At 36.5% G+C, this 20638-nt stretch overlaps 2 protein-coding genes across 6 annotated transcripts; one reads left to right on the top strand and one right to left on the bottom strand.

Moving 5' to 3' along the window:
• Nucleotides 1-12832: 12832 nt before the first annotated feature.
• On the top strand, nt 12833-14207 carry LOC306859370 (uncharacterized protein; the record flags this gene model as incomplete). The annotated part of the gene is made up of 5 exons (XM_079400385.1): nt 12833-12934; nt 13018-13117; nt 13215-13244; nt 13323-13376; nt 14125-14207. The coding sequence occupies 5 exons, from the start codon at nt 12833-12835 to the stop codon at nt 14205-14207; spliced, it is 369 nt and encodes a 122-aa protein (XP_079256511.1).
• A 1073-nt stretch (nt 14208-15280) lies between these two features.
• Nucleotides 15281-20638, bottom strand: c1galt1la (core 1 synthase, glycoprotein-N-acetylgalactosamine 3-beta-galactosyltransferase 1, like a). Of its 5 annotated transcripts, none has more exons than XM_079400008.1 (6): nt 20542-20623; nt 20284-20440; nt 19822-19876; nt 18936-19200; nt 17419-18083; nt 15281-15932 (listed from the first exon to the last, which is right to left on the bottom strand). In XM_079400008.1, exons 4-6 carry the CDS (start codon nt 19156-19158, stop codon nt 15606-15608), a joined length of 1215 nt encoding a protein of 404 aa, XP_079256134.1. In that variant the 5' UTR covers nt 19159-19200; nt 19822-19876; nt 20284-20440; nt 20542-20623; the 3' UTR covers nt 15281-15605. The 5 variants fall into 5 exon arrangements, with proteins under 5 accessions (XP_079256134.1, XP_079256131.1, XP_079256132.1 ...); XM_079400005.1 differs by having other exon boundaries at nt 20528-20617; XM_079400006.1 differs by having other exon boundaries at nt 19822-19873; nt 20542-20617.

The raw sequence follows: 20638 nt of genomic DNA, 5'->3' as shown, positions 1-20638 counted from the left end.
AAAGCTTTTCAGAGTATAAATGAGTATTTCATCCAAAAATTTAAATTCTTTCAACATTTACTCACCCTGTTCCCATTTGATTTCCTTTCCTTTTATAAACACAAAGAGAGAAGCTCAGATTTTTTACTTTGTCAGAGACTCTTTTTTTTTCTCCACAGAGGAAAGAAAGTCATAGAGGTTTAGAACAACATGAAGAGTAAATGACACACACAAGGGTAAAACTAGAAACAGAATTCAGGGAAAATATCTGACGTTACATTATCTTGTAGAATAGAGCCAAACTGCGAATTAAGACACATCTATATTTACTTACATATTTAATTGCATATATGGATGTTTGTTTTACTTTATATGAACTCTTCTAAGTTAAATTCAATGGTTGTCTTTCGAGAAATGAATTAAACTGATGGGTTAATAAACTCGGTTGTCAGATTACTGTTCTGTTTGTTTTAATGTATGTCTCCTGTTTTATTTTCAGTTTGTCGAAAGCGATGCTGACGAGGAGCTTCTGTTCAATATACCGTAAGATTTGTTGCAAGCAGAATCCATTTCAGTTTCTCTTCTGTTCTTAATTATAGTCTATTTAATATCATTTTTAAACAATTTGTCTAAATACTAAGTGGTTTACCAACAGAAATGGATACAGTTGGTGCATTTGTTTAAATATGTTAATAAATTGTGCTTTTAGGAAATTCAAACTTTTTTGTTGGAGAAGACATCCTCAAAGTAACACACTGTTCTTTTTAAAACTCATATTTGTAAAGTTGTAAACTTTACATACAAATTGCAAAACAAAAAGTTTTGGCTCATCTATTACACATTAGAACATCCTCACCTCTCTAAAATCTATGTCTGATGTATTTATAGAGTAAAGAGACTTACGTCTCTGATTTTGGATTGTGATTTAATTTGGGGACAATAGCCTTCCCATGTGAACTACATGGAGACTGTATCTATCAATTACCTCCAAAGAAGGCACAAAAAGGCTTTTTTTACTGATTTTTGCATTATGTAGAGATATTTCCACTAAGGATATAACATCATGCTCATGAAATAGATATTTGATAATTTATATTATGAATACAGTAAAGAACAGATTGAATTATCTGTACACTGTAAAAAATAAAGCAATTAATTAAGTGTTTTAAAATGTACAATTAATTTAATGTGTTCATTTCCAATTCTTTGTAATTACTTGTGAAATTTACTAGTAATTTCTGAGTGAAACTGATTCTACACCAAATTTGTTTCAGTGTAGTTTTTCAGTTTTTCTGAAATCACCAGCTTTAATTCATTAATTAATATTTTTGTATAAGCCTGACAGCATAATGCACTAAATGCAACCAATATGTCTAGCTTGACACAACGTTGGCAACACTTGAAAAAGTACATAAAAGATAAAGATAAATATTAATTAATAATAATAATAATAATTATTATTATTATTTATAGTAGTAGTAGAAGTTTTTGTTATTGTTGTTAATAATTTATGCTATACTAAAGTATTTTATCTAACTATGATCTATCATTATAGTATAAATAGATAATAAATATGGACAATGAAATGTTAGTAAATAAATGCAAATTTCTAATAATTAAAAACCAATACCAATTCTAAGAAGATATTCAAAGTTCCCATGTATTTGCTTTGTAATCAATTAAGTTTTATTCGTCTATTTATTCCTTTTGTACACCACAAATTGATTTAGTCAATATTCTGGTGTAAGAATTGACGTAATCCTGTGATATCTTAAACTGATAACTAAAAATTATATCAGTTCACTAGGACAGCACTGCAATAAAAAATGACCATGGAAAAGTACAGCTAGAACAGACAGACATGCTGATTACTGAAGAGCCAAATGTCCATAAACCCTGCTCATCATATGTTGATATCACGACAGTTCTCAGCATTACCGCGACAGACCGAACAGACAATATATTATCTCCAAACAGCATTTTGAGCGGCTAAATGAAAACACACGATTGGATTTCCACTTATGTACAAAGATTGAATCCTTTTGTCCTGCAAAACACGGATGAGGAGATATGTATGCAACAGATGGGAGATGTGCCTTAACGACACAACACGCTGCCTAACAACCCTAAATGTCTCTAAGTGCAGAACATTCAACTCTTTTGATAAGAGGACGCAATCAGACTTAAATTAACATTTAGATGACCATAAAACCCTGAAAGCTATCAAGAAGGGGGAAAAATGTGAAATCGCAGTTCATCACGAAGACCTGTGGGTAGAAGCAGCTCAAAAGGGGAGATGACTAAGTCTCACAAGTTATTCCATCTAATCAATCAAATTAGCGTAACGCGAGTGTGAGGTCACACATGCAGGAGAAAGGACTGGTCTTCCTCTTGTCCATTTTATTTATGGCTCTGTTGTGTCGCCTGTGGGTGACATGAGCAGCGGGGGATTCTGAGCTACATTGAGCTCACCCTACTGTCAGACACGTCCCTTACACAACGCACCCATCCCCAATGCCTCATTGCCTATCAACCCTTGGATGCCCTGGTGAAGCCTGTCTTCACATTTAGCTCCCCTAAGCCTCGCTGCTTCGCTGACCATCCTCCGGCCCGGCTTTTAATAACTCTTGAGTATTATCTGCTTTCTGCGACACTCTCCTGCATCTGCCGCCCTCTTTCTGAATCACGCTACTTTGCTGCTTTTCCTCCTCCATCCATAAAAGCCACCACAAACCTGCGAGGAGAAGTGAGGTAGAGGACAGCATGAGAGTCGTTCTGTCCTTGAGCTCTGGTCCATTCTAATGCTTCAATAGACACGAGGCTTTGAACTGTAATGTGAAAAGCCTAATACAAAGTTGTAAAGATAGGGGTTTCGTGGCCTTCCGCAACCCCTGCCAACACAGCAGAGGCAAGGAACAACAGCCTCCTGCCTTCATAATTTGCTACATTATTGACGTTATCTGCACATAGACGTGGAGATCAAAATGTTGCTTTATTTGCAACAGGCATTTCTTGAATTTTATTTATGGCGGTTGCTGTTGATTCGTGCACTTACATAAAATGTTCTTAAACAGATTTAGCTGCAATGCAGATTCAACAGCATTTAAGGCAACAGCCACAAACGTTAATCCGAATACAATGTTTACAGACGTTTCTTGTAGTTGGCCACCAGGTTTGCACACATCTTAGGAGGGATTTTGTCCCACTCCTCTTTGCAGATCATCTCCAAGACATTAAGGTTTCGAAACTGACATATGGCAACTCGAACTTTCAGCTCCCTCCACAGATTTTCTATGGGATTAAGGTCTGTAGACTGGCTAGTCCACTCCAGGACCTTAATGTGCTCCTTCTTGAGCTACTCCTTTGTGTGTTTTGGGGCATTGTCATGCTGGAATACCCATCCACGACCTATTTTCAATGCCCTTTGATGCGGTGCAGTTGTCCTGTCCCATTAGCAGAAAAACACCCCAAAGCATAACGTTTCCACCTCCATGTTTGACGGTGGGGATGGTGTTCTTGGGGTCATAGGCAGCATTCCTCCTCCTCCAAACACGACGAGTTGAGTTGATGCCAAAGAGCTCCAGTTTGGTCTCATCTGACCACAACACTTTCACCCAGTTCTCCTCTGAATCATTCAGATGTTCATTGGAAAACTTCAGACAGGCCTGTACATGTGCTTTCTTGAGCAGAGGGATCTTGCAGGCACTGCAGGATTTCAGTCCTTCACGGCGTAGTGTGTTACCAATTGTTTTCTTGGTGACTATGGTCCCAGCTGCCTTGAGATGATTGACAAGATCCTCCTGTGTAGTTCTGGGCTGATTCCTCACCGTTCTCATGATCACTGAAACTCCACGAGGTGAGATCTTGCATGGAGCCCCAGTCTGAGGGAGATTGACAGTTATTTTGTGTTTCTTCCATTTGCGAATAATCGCACCAACTGTTGTCACCTTCTCACCAAGCTGCTTGGCGATGGTCTTGTAGCCCATTCCAACCTTATGTAGGTCTACAATCTTGTCCCTGACATCTTTGGACAGATCCTTGGTCTTGGCCATGGTGGAGAATATTTCACTCATTAAAATGCAAATCAATTTATAACGTTTTTGAAATGCGTTTTTCTGGATTTTTTAGTTTTGTTTTGTGTGTTTTTAGTTTTTGTTTCAAACTGTTCAAACAAACCTACCATTAAAATGATAGACTGATCATTTCTTTGTACAATCCCTTCCATAAGTATTGGAACAGTAAAGACAAAATTGCTCTATTGGCTGTGGAGTCAAGACATTTGCAAATATGATTAAAGGATGAATACGAGACAAAACAACAGAATGTCACATTTTATTATTAGCCATTTCAACACATAATGCTTTACCAAATAAAAAGAACAGCACTTTTAGTGTTCATCCCACTCATTGATGTGAGCATAAGTATTGGGACAGTTGAACATAAGGCAGATATAAAAGATTAAAAGCTATTATTTAGTTGCAGATCCCTTGCGCACAATCACAGCAGTGAGTCTGTGACCCATAGACATCACCAGACTCTTGGTCTCATCCTTTGAAATACTTTTCCCAGCCTTTAATGCAGCCAATTCCAATTGTTGCTTGTTTTGGGGAGTTTCTGCCTTTACTCTCCTCTTCAGCTGGTGAAATTCATGTTCAATCGGATTTAAATCTGGAGATTGACTTGGTCAATCTAAGACTTTCCATTTCCTTGCTCTTATAAACTCCTTGACTGAACTGGCAGGGTGTTTTGGGTCATTGTCCTGATGCAATATGGACAATGAACTTCCCAATGAATCTGCTGGCATTTTCTTGAATTATTGGTAGCCAAGATGGTTTTGTACCCTTCCAAACTCATTTTGCTACTGTCATCATGCATTAAGTCGTCAGTAAAGTTGAGAGGGCCTGTTCCAGAGCCATACATGCCCATGCCACAACACCACCTCCACCATGCTTTACAGATGAGGCTGTTGCTTGGGATCATTTGCAGTTCCCTTTTTTTCTCACATTTTTGCTTTCCTGTCACTTAGATAAAGGTTCATCTTTGTCTCATTGGTCCATAAACCCAGCTCCAAAACTCTTCTAGCTCACCTTTGTGCTCTTTTGCAAACTCTAATCTTGCCTTTCTATTTTTGGTGCTGGTCAGAGGTTTGCATCTTGCTGTGCAGCATCTGTAATTCTGTGTCAAAGTCTCCTGAGGACAGTAGATTGTCAGAGCATCACCCCAGCTTTCTGGAAGTTGTTGGTGATTTTACAGACACGTCTTTTAGGGTTCATTTTCACAGCTTTTATGATTTGTCTGTCATCAACTACTGTTGTTTTCTCAGCCGATCAGGTAGTTGTTGGTTGCTGGTGTCGCTGGTGGTTTCCAAACTCTTGATTTCTCCATGCCCTTTGTTTCTGCTAGAGCTCTAACGGACTTCCTCTTTTCTTTTAGCATCCAAATTGCTTGCTTTTCTCTCAAAGTCAGCTCCCTCGTCTTCATCCTGGTTTGTGTGTGTCATCATCGACCGCAAGATTCAGAATGCAGAAGTAATGGATATAAGTGATACAAAACATTCCCTGCTTTTAATATCTGAAGAATTAATGCAACAGGACACAGCTGATCACTTAGAAAGACCTGTGAGGCAACTGTTCCAATACTTATGCTCACATCAGATAGAGGGATGAAACTCTAAAAGTGCTGATCTTCTTAGCTCGGAAAACATCCGAGCTAAGAAGAATTGAATCACCCAATAATAAAATGTGACATTCTGTAGTTTTGTCTCATATTCATCTTTTAATCATATTTGCAAATGTCTTGACTCAACAGCCAACAGAGCAATTTTGCCTTTAATGTTCCAATACTTTTGGAGGGCACTGTATATTTGGCTGTTCTTTCTCTGGACCTGTGAGGACACCACTGTGTTAACGCAGGGGCAACGAATGAGAAACATGCTTGGCATTTAACGGCAGTTGGTGAGGCGGTATTTACTTCAGGTGTACTTCATCATATGCCTGTTAGTTACTGCGTCTGCCACCCTTACACCTGCTTCAGTCAGGAGCCTGGCTGCAGGGAGCCAATCAATGAAACACGGGTGGCAATGATGCAAGAGGATTTTCATCATATAACTCATTTCATCATATAGCTTACACATATAGCTCATAGCGTCATCTACATCAAGAGTTTTTAAAACTTTTTCATGGAAGGACCCACATATGATGACTATGATGATGAAAAATGAGCGACCCTATATAAAATCAGTTATAATATGTGTTTAGGTAACACTTAACCTAGGGACCAATTCTCACTATTAACTAGTTGCTTATTAGCATGCATATTACCAGCATATTGGCTGTTTATTAGTTCTTATAAAGCACATATTAATGCTTTATTTTGCATGGCCATATTTTAGATTACTGGCTTATATAATGTCAATGAACTGACATAAAACTATATGCAAAAATGCAAGGGCTTTTTTTCTACTGTTAAAAAACCTGCATAATGTCAATACCAATCATAATCACAATTCATCTCATGATTTCTGACCAGTCTTTAGAAAACAGAATATAAAATTAAATTTTTTATCAAATGAAAGTGAGTGTTAAAATCATGTTAAACATATTTAATTGTATCTTAGGTGAAAACACTAACTTAGAAATTGAATGAGTCAGTTAAGTGAAAACACTAACAGTCCTAAAATACATTCATAAAAATAAAAATCCTTTGAAATCTTTCACAGATCTCATGCACCTCTTTGGGTCCCTGGACCCAAAATCCCTGGTTGAAAATCCCTGATCTAGATACCAATACCTCCACAGTAATGTCATTTGTATTCAAGTGTCAAGTACACAAAGGTTGGGATTTTGCCATGCTGTGCAATTTGTAGCCATATCAGCAAGCATTTACAGTGCCCTCCACTAATATTGGCACCCTTGGTAAATATAAGGCAGCTGTGAAAATAAATCTGCATTGTTTATCCTTTTTATCTTTCATTCAAAGAATTCACAAAATTCCAACCTATCATTGAAGTAAAACAATTGAAAGTGGGGGGAAAATCTCATTGTGAAAGAAATGCTTTCTCTAGTTCATGTTGGGCACAATTATTGGCACCCGATTATTGCAATGTCCTTTTCCCAGGGTAACAGCTCTGAGTTTTCTCCTATAATGCCTGAAGAGTTTGGAGAACACCTGATAAGAGATCAGAGACCGTTTTCTTCATACAGAATCTCTCCAGATCCTTCAGATTCACAGCTCCATGTTAGTACTTCTTCTCTTCAGTTCACCACACTCAGGGTTCAGGTCAGAGGACAGGGACAGCCATGGTAAAAGATTCATTTTGTGCTCAGTGACCCATTTTTGTGTTTATTTTGATGTTTGTTTTGGATTGTTGTCCCGGTGGAAGATCCAAACATGGCCCATTATAAGATTTCTAACAGAGGCAGTCAGGTTTTGATTTTTTATCTGTTGGTATTTGATCTGTACAAGATGTTCAGGACCTCTGGCAGAAAAACAGGCCCACAACATTAAAGATCCAGCAGTATATATAACTGTCGCCAGGTACTTTATCCCTGTTTGTACTAAACTCATCTGGTGAGTTTGCTTGCTTTTGGATGAGTGAGGATAATTTTCCTTGAAACCCTCTCCAACAACATGTGGTGATGTAGGGGATGTTTGATATATATATATTTTTAGGTTTCTGACCCCAAGACTCAACTAATCTCTACAATTCTACAGCTGTGATCCTTGGAGAGTCTTTGGCCACTCAAACTGTCCTCCTCACTGTGCATTAGGACGATATAGACACGTCCCCTTCCAGGCAGATTTTTAACATCTTTAGTTGATTGGAACCTCTTAATTATTACCCCGATGGTGGAAATGGGGATTTTCAATGCTTTAACTCTTTTCTTAAAGCCACTTTCTATTTTGTGATGCTCAACAATCTTGTTCTGCACATCAGAACTATATTCTTAGGTTTTACTCCTTGTGATGGATGATTAAGGGAATTTGGCCTTTGCGTTCCTCATATTTATAATCCTGTGGAACAGGAAGTCATGGCTGGACAATTTCATGCTCCTAGTCACCCTGGTGTGCTAAAAAATGGGAATATGAATGGGAATATACTTCAGAGATATTTTACTCATAAGAATTTCTAGGGGTGCCAATAATTGTGGCCAACATTCATTGGAGAAAAACATCTATTTCATGATGAGCTTTTCTCCCCACTTTCAATCGTTTTACTTCAGTGATAGGTTATAATTTTGTGAATTATTTGAGTGAAAGATCAAAAGGATAAACAATGCAGATTTATTTTCACAGCCGCCTTTGCTCATATTTATCAAGGGTGCCAATATTAGTGGAGGGCACATTACAACTAGAGCATGTTGAAAAACTGAATGATTTTTATGACTAATTATCTAATAGATTTATGCCCCAGTATAATATATTTTTCTGGAGTAAATCTAATCATCATATTTTTTATATTTGCTCAATAGTGATTGCTTGTCATCAGTCACCTTTCCAGTCTCCATTTAACATATATGGATCTTTTAAGATGTGTTTGTCCCGGTCTGCACTGCCAACTGCCAACACCCTGCTGTTCCTGAGCATAGCTGAGACCAGTAATCTGACTTGTCAGTCACTATTCCATTATGTGTCAAATCTCATTTACTTCCCTTTCCATGCACAGAAAAACACAACATGTACACAATTTCTCAAGAAAATCCCTGGAATTTATCCAAAACCCACCAAACGAGAAGACCAGAACTTTCAAAAAATCGTACGTAACCCTGAGAAAGATGTTTCTATGTGCAGTAAAGTGCATAAACTCTGATTTCTAGTGTAAACATCGCTCACTGTGAGCTGTTACTAAGAGTTAAAACAAACAACTCATACAAAAAGTGTGAAGAGCTCATGACATTAGCAGGTACAGATAAGATGATTTCCAAACACCAGCTGCCACAAATAAAGTAACCGCTCCATTTCACATTAAGCAATAAAAGCTGTTCTATCTCATAGGAAATCAATAGAAACATCAGGACTGATTTTGGTTGCACCGATTCCTGATTTCTCATGCACATCCTTTAGTAAATACTTTAGATGACAACCTGAGATAACTGCAGTAAAATCTTCCTTGGCAGCAATATATAGCTTCCTCTCACGTTTTGAGTGTGTTAAATGATATCTAATACTGTCATGAATTTACCACTATGGCATCTTCTTCCTGTCGTCATCCTCTCAGCGGCAGGGACCCTCGACCCTAGCATGCTCCAAATAAACAGCCCTATGGTGTTCTCATTGATACTCCCAGGATGTGGCTCTTTGATTAAGGGAAAGAAAAAGTCATTAATTATGGAAGAATGCAATTAATTACTTTTTCTTCCCCTACTGCTGTCAGATCTGTCTCCCACCCATCCCCATATCCTTAATCTGACCCGCTGCGTGATCCATGCAGAGCAGGAAGAGACATGTATGGGTTGAGACTCATTACTAAAACATCTTAATGCTAATCCGCTAACCTTTGGGAAAACCAGCCATTTGGAACTCCGACCTGCCCTTTGTTGTAGATGACATGTCCCCGCAAGTCATAGCTCGGTCTGCATAGAACATTGGCAGTGACTTGTCTCCTGTGGTTCAACACAGTCAGCGATGAAGTCCAAACATCTGCATCAAAAGCATTATGAAACACACATGGTTTGCATAGAAGAGGTACAGCATATTTGCCAACATCCTTTGCAGTGAAAAATAATTGGCATGCGGGTAGATTACTGGCTCCATTGTTTGTCAAAATGCTTTATAAGCCTTATGCAAGCACAAACAGAAATTGCCGTCACAGGTTTTAACAATTGCAGAATTTCAAAATTTGGACAAACATTATTATTCGTATTTAGAACATTATTCCCAACATATTTATGCCTGCTTTCTCCATAGGGCTCCCAATCAACAGCTGCTCTTGACTATCATTTATAACATGCCCTCTATTTGCAAAGTAATTTGCTTCCAGATATTTATTCTCCCCTATCAGCACTAGAAAAATATTATGCATTTCCATGTCTCATTTAAAACAGCAAAGTGACAGAGAGCAAGGGTCTCTGGACACTGTTTAAAGACAAAGTAAGAAATTATTATTTCATTAATGTCATAACCATTTGTGCTAACATTCTCAGGCCAGTAATTTAGCACACTTTTGGAAAAACTGTTATTTACATAAATATTTAGAAGATGCTTTTATCCAAATGAGGAATGCAACAAGCCATTGATCTCAAGGAGACAACACAAGAAGTGTTAGCAATACTAAGTTTTAAATATAGTCCATAAAAATACAAGCTAGAACCGGATGGAATTAATAAATAGTTTAAGCAGAGATTTTTTTCAGAATGCAGTTGCTTACGGAAGAGATAAGTTACATTTTACAGTAACATTCACTAGAAAACTTGCTCTACTTATGTAAATCACCTTAACCTGAGGCAAATATGGGCAAACCTTTATTAAAATTCTCAGTAGCAACTGCCCTAGTGAAAAATAAAAATGCTAAAATTTATTTGAGACATTTATTTCATGCTAAGTATACATTTATGTACTTAATAAAACTAACCAGCAATTGTACTTTTGGTATAATAAACTGGTATACTTAAAGTCTGCTAAATTAGAACAACAAATTTTGTACTTAATGCACTTTAATTGTGCGAAAGTAGTGCTGAAGTTTAACTAAAGATATACTGAAGTATATTTGATTGTGCTAAAGTGGAACTATTGTAAGTTTGTTTGTTTGTGTTTAACGCCATGCCACTTCTTTGTCTTTTTTCAAATCGAGAAAAATGTATAATATATAATAATATTGTTGTTGTTTTTTTAATTCACTAAAAACTCTAAAACTGTATCTGGCTTAACTCTGAGTTAACTGAATAAAAAAGTTTTCTCACAGGATTAAAATCAGCACAATCTAATAAAACATGCTTCAGAGATAAAGGGGTTTGGCAGAGAGAACATGGAGGATCTTCTCCTAGTATTAAAAACTTGTGTGTCATCCTGGAATGACCTATTCTACAGCGGATATAAACAATCTGGTCCCATCGTTTGGGAAACTGATAGCAATTTCTTTCTCCAACATTTGGGAACTATTGTAAGCTTACTTCATGTACACTTTAAATATCTTAGAATAATAAACCAATATTATTCAAAGATCATACAATCCTCATCAATAGTGACATTAAAACACATTTTAGTCTTAATATTAAGACATTTTCACTATGCACTAGTACTCCAAATAAAGTTTAATTATATTTTTATATCAGTAAGTCTTGAGCGATAGGTCAGTAAATATATTAATAGATTTTAACTGTACTTAGTATGAAATAAATCTATTTTAAATATAATTTTTTACTAGGGTGGAATTGGAGTAACAGGAAGCTAAATCCATTTAAAAAATTGAAATGTAAACTTTACTGTTTTAAGTTAAAAATGTATGTCATATGAATAAAATTATATATTGCTATACAACAAAATGGAATGTAAAAAGGCATTTTGAGTCAATTTAGAGTTTAATGGTGCACAGCCCTGGTAAACACATTCTTCGCATTCAACAGGACAGCATGTTACAGTTTTTACATAGATAACATCAGAGACGATGATAAAAAATAATCAAGTCAACAACAATGAAAAAAATGTTTATGTTGCTGACGATTGTGTCGGAGTCTCACAGGTTTTATTATGTTGATGTGCAAGTGGGTTAGTACTGCCTGGGCTGTTTCTATCATAGGCTTCTGTTGATGAACTGATCAAATCTGTTCTCTAACAGAAACTTCAAAGCACAGCTGCCCTTTGCATGCTGCATACTGAGTGTGGGCAGCAACTAATGGATGTTCCCACTAATCATCCTGCAGTCGCCAGGCCAGTTAGATGCCCCCCTCAAGATGTCCATAGAGTCTGCGAGACACCGTTCTCATCATCCACTGCTCCATCTGTGTAATTGCTTCCTTGAGAGATTACATTCCCGCCAGTGACAGCACCAATTAGGCAGTCAGGAGGAAAATAGGACAATAAGGCCCTACTTAGCAGAGAAAAGTAGCATTTGGATAGATATCAGCATAATCTTAATGAGTCAACAAACATGACATTTAGACATGCTCTCACGCAAATGTTCGAGGTTGACCCACAGATGCGGGAGACTCGGTTTCATCCAAACCTGGCACTCTGTAACCTTGAAGGGACAAAAAAAAAATCTGGCAAAATTACAGATATGGAATTAAAGTTGCAAGAATTTAAATCTGAGTAATTGATGACAGGGGTTTAACAAAAGAGGCTATGGTTTGTCCTTTTAAGGAATGCCTCACGCCTCTGATGTCAGGATCTCAATCGCATGGTCATTGCTGATGCAGACTACAAACCCTTAAACCACACCTTCACTGCGACATCTGATTGGATTTAGCACATGTTGCTATCATTTATCAATCAGACAGGAGAGAATCCCTGTCTCTGTGTCTCTTGTCTGAGAGTCCATCACAAAAGGATTTAACTCCTCGACCACAAACTGTAACTCAGCTGTTTCCACATAGCATTATCCTCAGCTCAGGTGAGTCCAACACTTGTAAAATGTCATTCAAATTACAATTTTACATTATCGTTTTAGATTTTTTTCATTAAATTTTTTTTTAAACAATCACTTTTTCAATCTGATGGTTTAGTGGTAAATTATACTGAATACCACTGTAAGAGATTAAACAAAACAAACAAGTATAACTGCAATTAGTATTTTAGAGGGGACACTTTGTGTTAGTTTATGAATAAAATGTGACAGTGTTGTAAACAAACGGTGTTTTGAAATGTTGTAAATTGTTTTAGTATTTGACATATTTTCTCCTCAGACTTATCTGTAAAGATGTACCGTGGACTAGTGTTACTGTTTTTGGTTTTGGTGCTGGAAACCCGATGGAGTGAGTCGAGCTGTCAGCAGTCAGAGTCTCAAAGAGCAGCTTCAGGCGTAAGTGAGATTATGATCATCTAAAATGTATAAATATATAGGTTTGCCTGAGCTGTATAATAAAAACTTAATTTCATACGCAGGAGAGTCCGAGTTTTCGGCTGTCGGCTCAAAACGTCCTGAAGAGGTATAATGACATAGATTATGACAGTTTCGTCGGATTAATGGGGCGCAGGAACGCTGGTGAGTTTGTATATTTGTGCTGTTGTTGTAATTTTGTATCGGATTTACTTCATTTATTTCTACTGAAACGTGTTTGTAAATTATAATTTTTTTCCAGACACAGATTATATACCACCTCAGCGTAAAAGTAAGGCATTGGGTTACTTTGTGTGCTTTCAGATATTTAAAAATGATTTAAGAAAAATTAATATATGTTTTCTTTTAGGAGAAATGCACGATATCTTTGTTGGACTCATGGGGCGACGGAGCGCTGACCCTGGTAACGTTAAACACATTTTCTCTTCAATTCAGTGATGTTTGTGAAAGAAATAACGTTACCTTTAGATGGCCGTTATCTTGATATCATACCTACATGAAATATTTGTTGTGGGTTTACAGTCTGAATTTAATACGAAACGTTTGAATATATATAAAAACGTCGTTCTTCTGAGTTGTCCTCGCGGGGTGCACGAAATAAACAAACCAGCGCGAACAGTAGTTCGATTCACGAACAAATGACTCTTATGAGCCGGTTCTTTTTATGGAGTCAAAAACATGCAGCTTGACCAATACGGTTTGATTCACAACCGAATAACTCTTATTAGCCGGTTCTTTTTAGTGAATCAAAATATACACCAGAAGCACTGTGAACTGGTTTACGAACAAATGAGTAATGTTATTTGAACTATTTGATATGAGACACACGAGTTACCGATTTGAATCTGATGAATCATTTAATGAATAAACTCACTGAATCGTAAAGCGGTCACTGAATCGAAATCTGTAAGTTTTTTTTTACTTTCAGTCAAGTCCGTCTCAAAATTATGCATATGTGCAACTAAGGTTAGTGAAACTTACACCAGTGTCTGACTGGTCGTTCATACGAAACGGTGTGCTAAAAGTACACATTTGAAACGATCCTGTCTTAGCTAATTGAACCTCAAACATATGACAAACTTAAAGATCAATTGTCAGAAAATTGTTCAGTCTATCACGCATCTCAGACTTACTGTATTCGTTTTTATCAGAAACTGGGCGTCCATGGAGGAAAGAGTATCCAGAAACAGGCTCAAGCGGAGGTATCTTCTTCAACAAATGCAAACTGAGGTGAGCAATTCAGTAGTAAAGCTGCTCTGCCATCTGCAGGCTATTACAACTATCACAACAGCATTTGTTCCTAAAGTATGTCTGTCTATTGTTACAAATTGACTGGCTTTTCTTATAAATAAATATATATATATATATATATATATATATATATAGCCTACTTATTTATACGAGTATTTATTATAATTGTTTTTTTTAACATCTTGTTGCAGGTTTCGTCGTGGGTTATAGGCAAATGAATTGTTTCATATCCAGTGAATCGTCTATCCCACCCTGTCATGACAGCTTCTTTTCAAGACATTTCTTTGGAGCAACAACAAAAAGTCATAATTTATTTTACAAAAGTAATGGAGCAAAAGAAAATATTTATATAAGATGAATCAAATAAACATGATTTCCTACGGTGTGCTTGGTTTCATTGTACTGCAAATTACACATTTACCTAGATTATATATCGCCACATTTACATATCCACTTACATCCCCGGCATTTCAATATATTTATTAAAAGTTATTTTTGCTGTCTAATGTATAAACCATGATTTTTGTAAATAAAAATATCTGATCTCACAATGTTTTATGATTTAAATGTTTAAAACAGCATAAAATGTAGTGACTTGGACCCTGTAAAATGCTGTACAAAGCAATAATTTGCTACATTTGCCAAAACACAGAGGCTTCGTGACCAGCTGCATATATAATTATCTATATCATATATGTATTTTAACTTGATGTCAACTTAATCTTTATAAAGGAAACATGATGTCCCTAATACTAATACTTAACTAATGCTTCAAGTTTGACTTTCTGTTAGTGCTTTGGATATCAGTAGATCGTTAAAGCACAGTATGTCTTTAAGGAAACAGTTTAGTACTGTAACAATCATAGACAACATCCCGACAAAAAATAAACCAATCTGAACTTTCCAAGTAAAGAAATATTAAAGAAAACCCAAAGAATCATCGATGATATGAAACTCAGCTTTTCATTGCGTCTCATTGTTGGAATAAAAAACTATTGAAGCCCTTCTTGAACTTTTGCCATATGATGCTTGTAAATCAGACACTTTCACTGTATTCAGACTAGAAGGCAGCAAAATAATTTATTCAAATAGCATGTTAATCCATTGAGTAGCAAACACTTATTCGAAGTGATTTACAGTTGATTTATAACTGGCACAACCAGTCAAGTTACTTGATCAACAGCAATAATGACAAAATTTGTTCATTGTTAATAGTTTGAACTTACAGCTTTTGGTTATTAGCCCAGATCTGTAACCACTTCACCACTCCATTTGCACAGTACACAGTCTGGATGATTCAAAATGATACACAAGTTCACATCTGTCAGTGCTACATGCGTTCATTTTAGATTTACACAAGAAGAAACAATCATATTCAAAATCATGCAGTACTTTGGTCTGTTATGTTTCTCCCCTGGGCAGCATTTGTGACTTTGTGACTTGATGTTCCAGTAGTCTTCACTTTCTCAGCTCTGGGATTCATGGTGTATGTTGGAACTGATTTTTCTTTAACACGTTCTAATCTCTGAGCTTCTGTAGTGGGTTTCCCAGTGTGGGAAGCTAAAGACAGTACAGCAGGCACTGGAGGCTGGTAGCGGTGTTGGTAGCCATAGGGCCTGAGACGGTAAGTGTAGTACTCAAGAGTGTACATTAGCACAGGGTCTACATAGTGGAAAGACACAGCTAGGTCAGAGCAGCACTGTGGGCCCTGTAGGAAAAGACAAATATAAGAGATGCTGATCTGTTACATTTACATGTGATTGCAGATAGTTTGCATTCAAAGAAATATGCTGGGTTCATTACACTTTTGTCAAAATGGTGATTACCATGAAAATTAATTTTGACTTATCTGTCCTTTCTTTAAAAAAGGGAAAATCTGGGTTATAGTGTGGCACTTTCAATTGAACATTAATATGCATCCATAGGACAAATAATGTGTATGATTTTAGTGTGGGGATAAATAAATCACTTGCTATTTGTTTTTGTATCCAGTTATATTAAAGTTTACAATTTAATTACTAATGACCAAAAAGAGCACTTGACAGCTTAAAAAATAGTTTTAAGAAGAATAAATTAAGCTTTGTATTAATAAAATTTACTTCTATTGTCTGTAACACTGATTTTTGCTCTTGTAAAAAGGAAAATTTTGTTATTAATATTGTTCAAATGAGCTTAATTTGTATGTTTAAAAAAAATTTTTTTTCATAAAGAAATCACACAATTCTGTTCTTAATCTTTTGATTTTATACTCACTTTATAAACACTGAAATAGCATTTGTATCTTTTCTCATTGTCACTTTGATGACCACGACAAGACAATATTGAGTTTATTTTTTGGGTTTTGTATTGCTAGACGTTAGCTGTCTAGTCACGAACCACATCATCATGTACATGAAAGGAAAACTATTGACAAATGCTGTCTCCATCAAAACTATCCATTGTTGGCTTCGCTTGCAATCACCTGAGTTTCTAGTTCAGTTTGGCTTTTAATAATGAGAGGGATAAAATTAGGTAATTTCGTTCTCAAAGTATATTTCTCAAACAATGTTGTTCATTTTTATTCATACCTATATCCTGAATGGAAAATTACTTTTGACATTTTAATAGTTTTCTCCTCTCCGGCATTGACAGTAGTCAAGTTCTTAAAACTTTCAAAAAACGAGTTTAACTTCTGTCATTACTGAAGTAATAACTAAGCTGTTTCCTGTGTGTGGGAGACGGAAGCTGTGGAAATGTCACAAAGGACATGAAGGACATAAAATATGTTAAGCAAAATGACAATGAGTGCATATTTTATCCTACTCTACCATCCAAAATTTGTGGTTTATATTTTAAGTCATCAAGGACAAATTAAATTGCTAAAATGTGACAGTAAAGACATTTATATTATTACAAAAGGTTTCAAAATATTAATCAAAGAATCCTGAAAAAAATCTATAACGAGTTTCACAAAAATATATTTCATAAGCACGATATCAGCATATTTGAATGATTTCTGAAGGATCATGTGACACTGAAGACTGGAGTAATGGCTACCAAAAAAAAATGTAATTGTAATAATTGAATTGTAATAATATTTCACAATATTACTGTTTTAACTGTATTTTTGATCAAATAATTTCAGCCTTGGTGATCATAAAAGACTTATTAAAAATAAATAAATAAATAAATAATAATAAAAGCGTGTGACTTACTTCTACAATTGGGTAGAAACAGTAGTTCCAGTACCAGAAGGTTTTGGAGAACTTTCCTGTAAGATGGTGTTCAGGAATGAAAGGATGGAAGGTTTCACGGTGGAGTGTGTCCCTGGAGTCCCCTGCTACCACCCCCATTTTCTCCAGACACTGACCCATCGCTAGATCCTCCACTGAGGTGGTATGAGTGCACACTTTAGTGCTAAAACCCTCCACAAACCTTCTCAGGGCCTCTTTGCTGAGCACATAACCTGCACCTCCGCTCATGTAGCCCTGCTTGGCGTACGGCTTGAACCTCTTGCCAAAGTATATGGGCTGCTCTGCCGTGTAGTTCGACAAGATCCAGCGCAAGTTGTCCACAACGACGAACGTGTCATCATCGGTTTTGAGGAACCAGTCTGCCTCATCGCCGTGGTTCTTCAGAGCATAGTGGAAGGCACGAATGGTCTTCCAGTACAGCTGGTCACGGCCTTCTCCTGTGCCGAGACCCACTGTGGGGAAGCTGCGATCTTCCTCAGAGCTCATAAACAGCACCACGTTACAGTGACGACTCCACGTCGCCTTCACATGCCGAGCCTTTGACTGTAGATTACTAGGCCCTGTCATCACCCAGCACAGGATACGCACTCTCTTAAACAGCTCATCTGCGATGTGACCATCCTCTCCTGTGTTTTTAAAACAAGTTCTATAGTTATATTGCAGTTTAATACAATCAAAACTTTAATCTGTGTACACTAACCTATTAGTAGGATATATATATACACACACACACAAATATATTTATACACAAAACTTATTACAAAACAAGAGTCAGATCACTGACCCATTGACTCGTCCTTAGTGCTGTCAAACGATTAATTGCAATTAATCACTTCCAAAATAAAAGGTTTTATTTACATAATATATGAGTGTCTACTGTGTATATTTATTATGTATATATATATATAAACACAAACACATGCATGTATATATTTAAGAAAAATATGTTATGATTATACAGTATATTAAATATATTTATATATAACAAAATATAATAATATAAATATATATAAATGTGTATACATGTAAATATTTTCAAAATATATACGGAATGTGTATTTATATATAAATAATAAACAAACACAGTAAACATACATATATTATGTAAACAAAAACTTCTATTTGAGTGCGGTTAATTGTGATTAATCGGTTGAAAGCACTACTCATCCTAACAATCGCTTTAACTCAGTAACAACCATGTTATCGGATGCTTTTACTAACGTAGTATATTATTCATGGCTGACTGCAAATACAATGGCATCGGTAACTAAAAACATTCATTTTTACATAATGCTGCCGCTACGCTGCTAAAGATTTCTTGGTGCACATTAACAAATCACTGTGATCTTCCATTGAAAACTCAATGAAGTGACAAGAAAGTGAAAGCTTTGCACCAGCTTTTTTGTTGCAGTGCTGTATATCATGTTACACTCATTAATGTATGTAACATAAATGATGCACTAGAGAGCGCTGAGCACCTGGCTGGTGAGGGTGTTTAAGGTTGATCAGTGCAGATCCTTCCACTCTCCAGGTAAGGTTAGGGCTGTTTTGTTCAGGCCCCGGTGGAGCAGTGTTGCTCTTGCCATCACGGTTCCAGCTGAAGCTCTCCTCAAACCACACCTGTCTCAAGAAGACGTACAAGGTGCAGCTGCCCACCAGGAAGCCCAGGGAGAAAGCACATCTTGAATTCCCTGCTTTCATTGTGACAGTTCAGGGATCCCACCAACATTGGTCACTGTGAGACTAGAAAAATATTAGTTACATTAATTTGAGGCTATTCATTTCCAGTGATTGTTTTAACAGTCTGGATACAAAGATCCTAATATACTATAACCTGCATTATGAATTTGTTCCTGTAGCCATATAACAGGAAAACTTGCAAATAAACTTAAATTCTGTTTCCCTCCAGCAGGGATTTCCAAACCTTTTTTTCCCAGCTGAACTCATTTTTCCTAACATATTTACTTGAAGCACCCTGTGACATTTTAAGTTAATATAACAGCACATTTGCATGTTTATGGCTGTCTGATGTCAGTTAATATATTCCTTGTAAATACTTTAAAATGATTCATGTTAAGGCCATCTGATTCTTTTTTTAATTATTAGATTTTCATTAACTTATGAACCCATCTAAAAACATACTTGAGGTACCATGAGGTTTCCTATATTAGAGTCTGACACTTTCTAAATTATAACCTTATAAAGACCTAATCAAATAGACAAAACATAAACCATTTATTCATTTCAATATCATTTCGATATACTAAGCCCATTTTCTATTTAGGATTCAGCTGCTGCAAGGTTAGATGTGAGGAATAATTACAAGCTTGTTACCTTGCATGACTGATAAATCTTGGTTCTTACCCTCATTTCCAAGAATTAGGCACCTGCTGCTCCCAGGCCTCCAGTCACATTGCTGCTGTTTAAAAATCTCAGTTTTATGATGTTGACAAGTAACATTCAGGTTGACTGCAGAGTGACTCCTTTGTATGATGGATGAAACACTTCTACAAATATCCTAAATAACTATCTATTAATACTGTTAGGCCTAAACATTTAATTTAACGAAAGTGTTCGAATGTTTGCTCTATGGAAATCCCGCAATGACTCAATAAATTCAAAAGCTCGATTTTTCCAAATTCTATTAATAGACAGAACACGGCACGGAATTTTATTAAGTTACACATCTTTTGATGCATGGAGAAAATAAATAACATTCTGTAATACCGAGTTATATGGTCTATGCATTAAACAACCAAAATACATAATGCACGCACTCGTAGAGACAAAAGAGGTGCATTAGAGATCGAAGACAAAGGCCCTTACCTTGCATTCTTTAATTCCCCTCTGCAAGCCTCTCAATGTGCCAAGGAACGCTGTGGACTTCGGTCATGCCTTCAGTCTTTATTCCTCTAAATATCCGCGAGCTTACATGAGAGGAACGCGTCAGGTTGCGTTTGAGTGCGCGTTGTGACGTCTACACCTAAACAAACGTTAAAGATTTCATGCTTTAGTTAAAGGACATGGTGTACGCCAGTCACCCGACTTATTTTGCCCCGTATTAGCATACGTTTTGCTTTTTACCGTATGGTGAACAGGCCTCTTTGGGCGCTATTACCGAAACAACAGATCCTCTGTCATGAGCGACTACTGTATCAGCAGCATCACACACGCCGTGATC

This window comes from Barbus barbus (assembly GCF_936440315.1).
Source record: "Barbus barbus genome assembly, chromosome: 40".
In the NCBI taxonomy this organism is placed as follows: domain Eukaryota; kingdom Metazoa; phylum Chordata; class Actinopteri; order Cypriniformes; family Cyprinidae; genus Barbus; species Barbus barbus.
This window is presented reverse-complemented; position numbering and strand designations above follow the sequence as displayed.

Coding starts and splice junctions, on each gene's coding strand:
- c1galt1la (XM_079400004.1), bottom strand. CDS start 19,158: ATGAAAGCAGGGAATTCAAGATGTGCTTTCTCCCTGGGCTTCCTGGTG. Junction 18,084..18,935: donor TAAACACCCTCACCAGCCAG/GTGCTCAGCGCT, acceptor TTAAAAACACAG/GAGAGGATGGTCACATCGCA. Junction 15,933..17,418: donor GTTTCTACCCAATTGTAGAA/GTAAGTCACACG, acceptor CTTTTCCTACAG/GGCCCACAGTGCTGCTCTGA.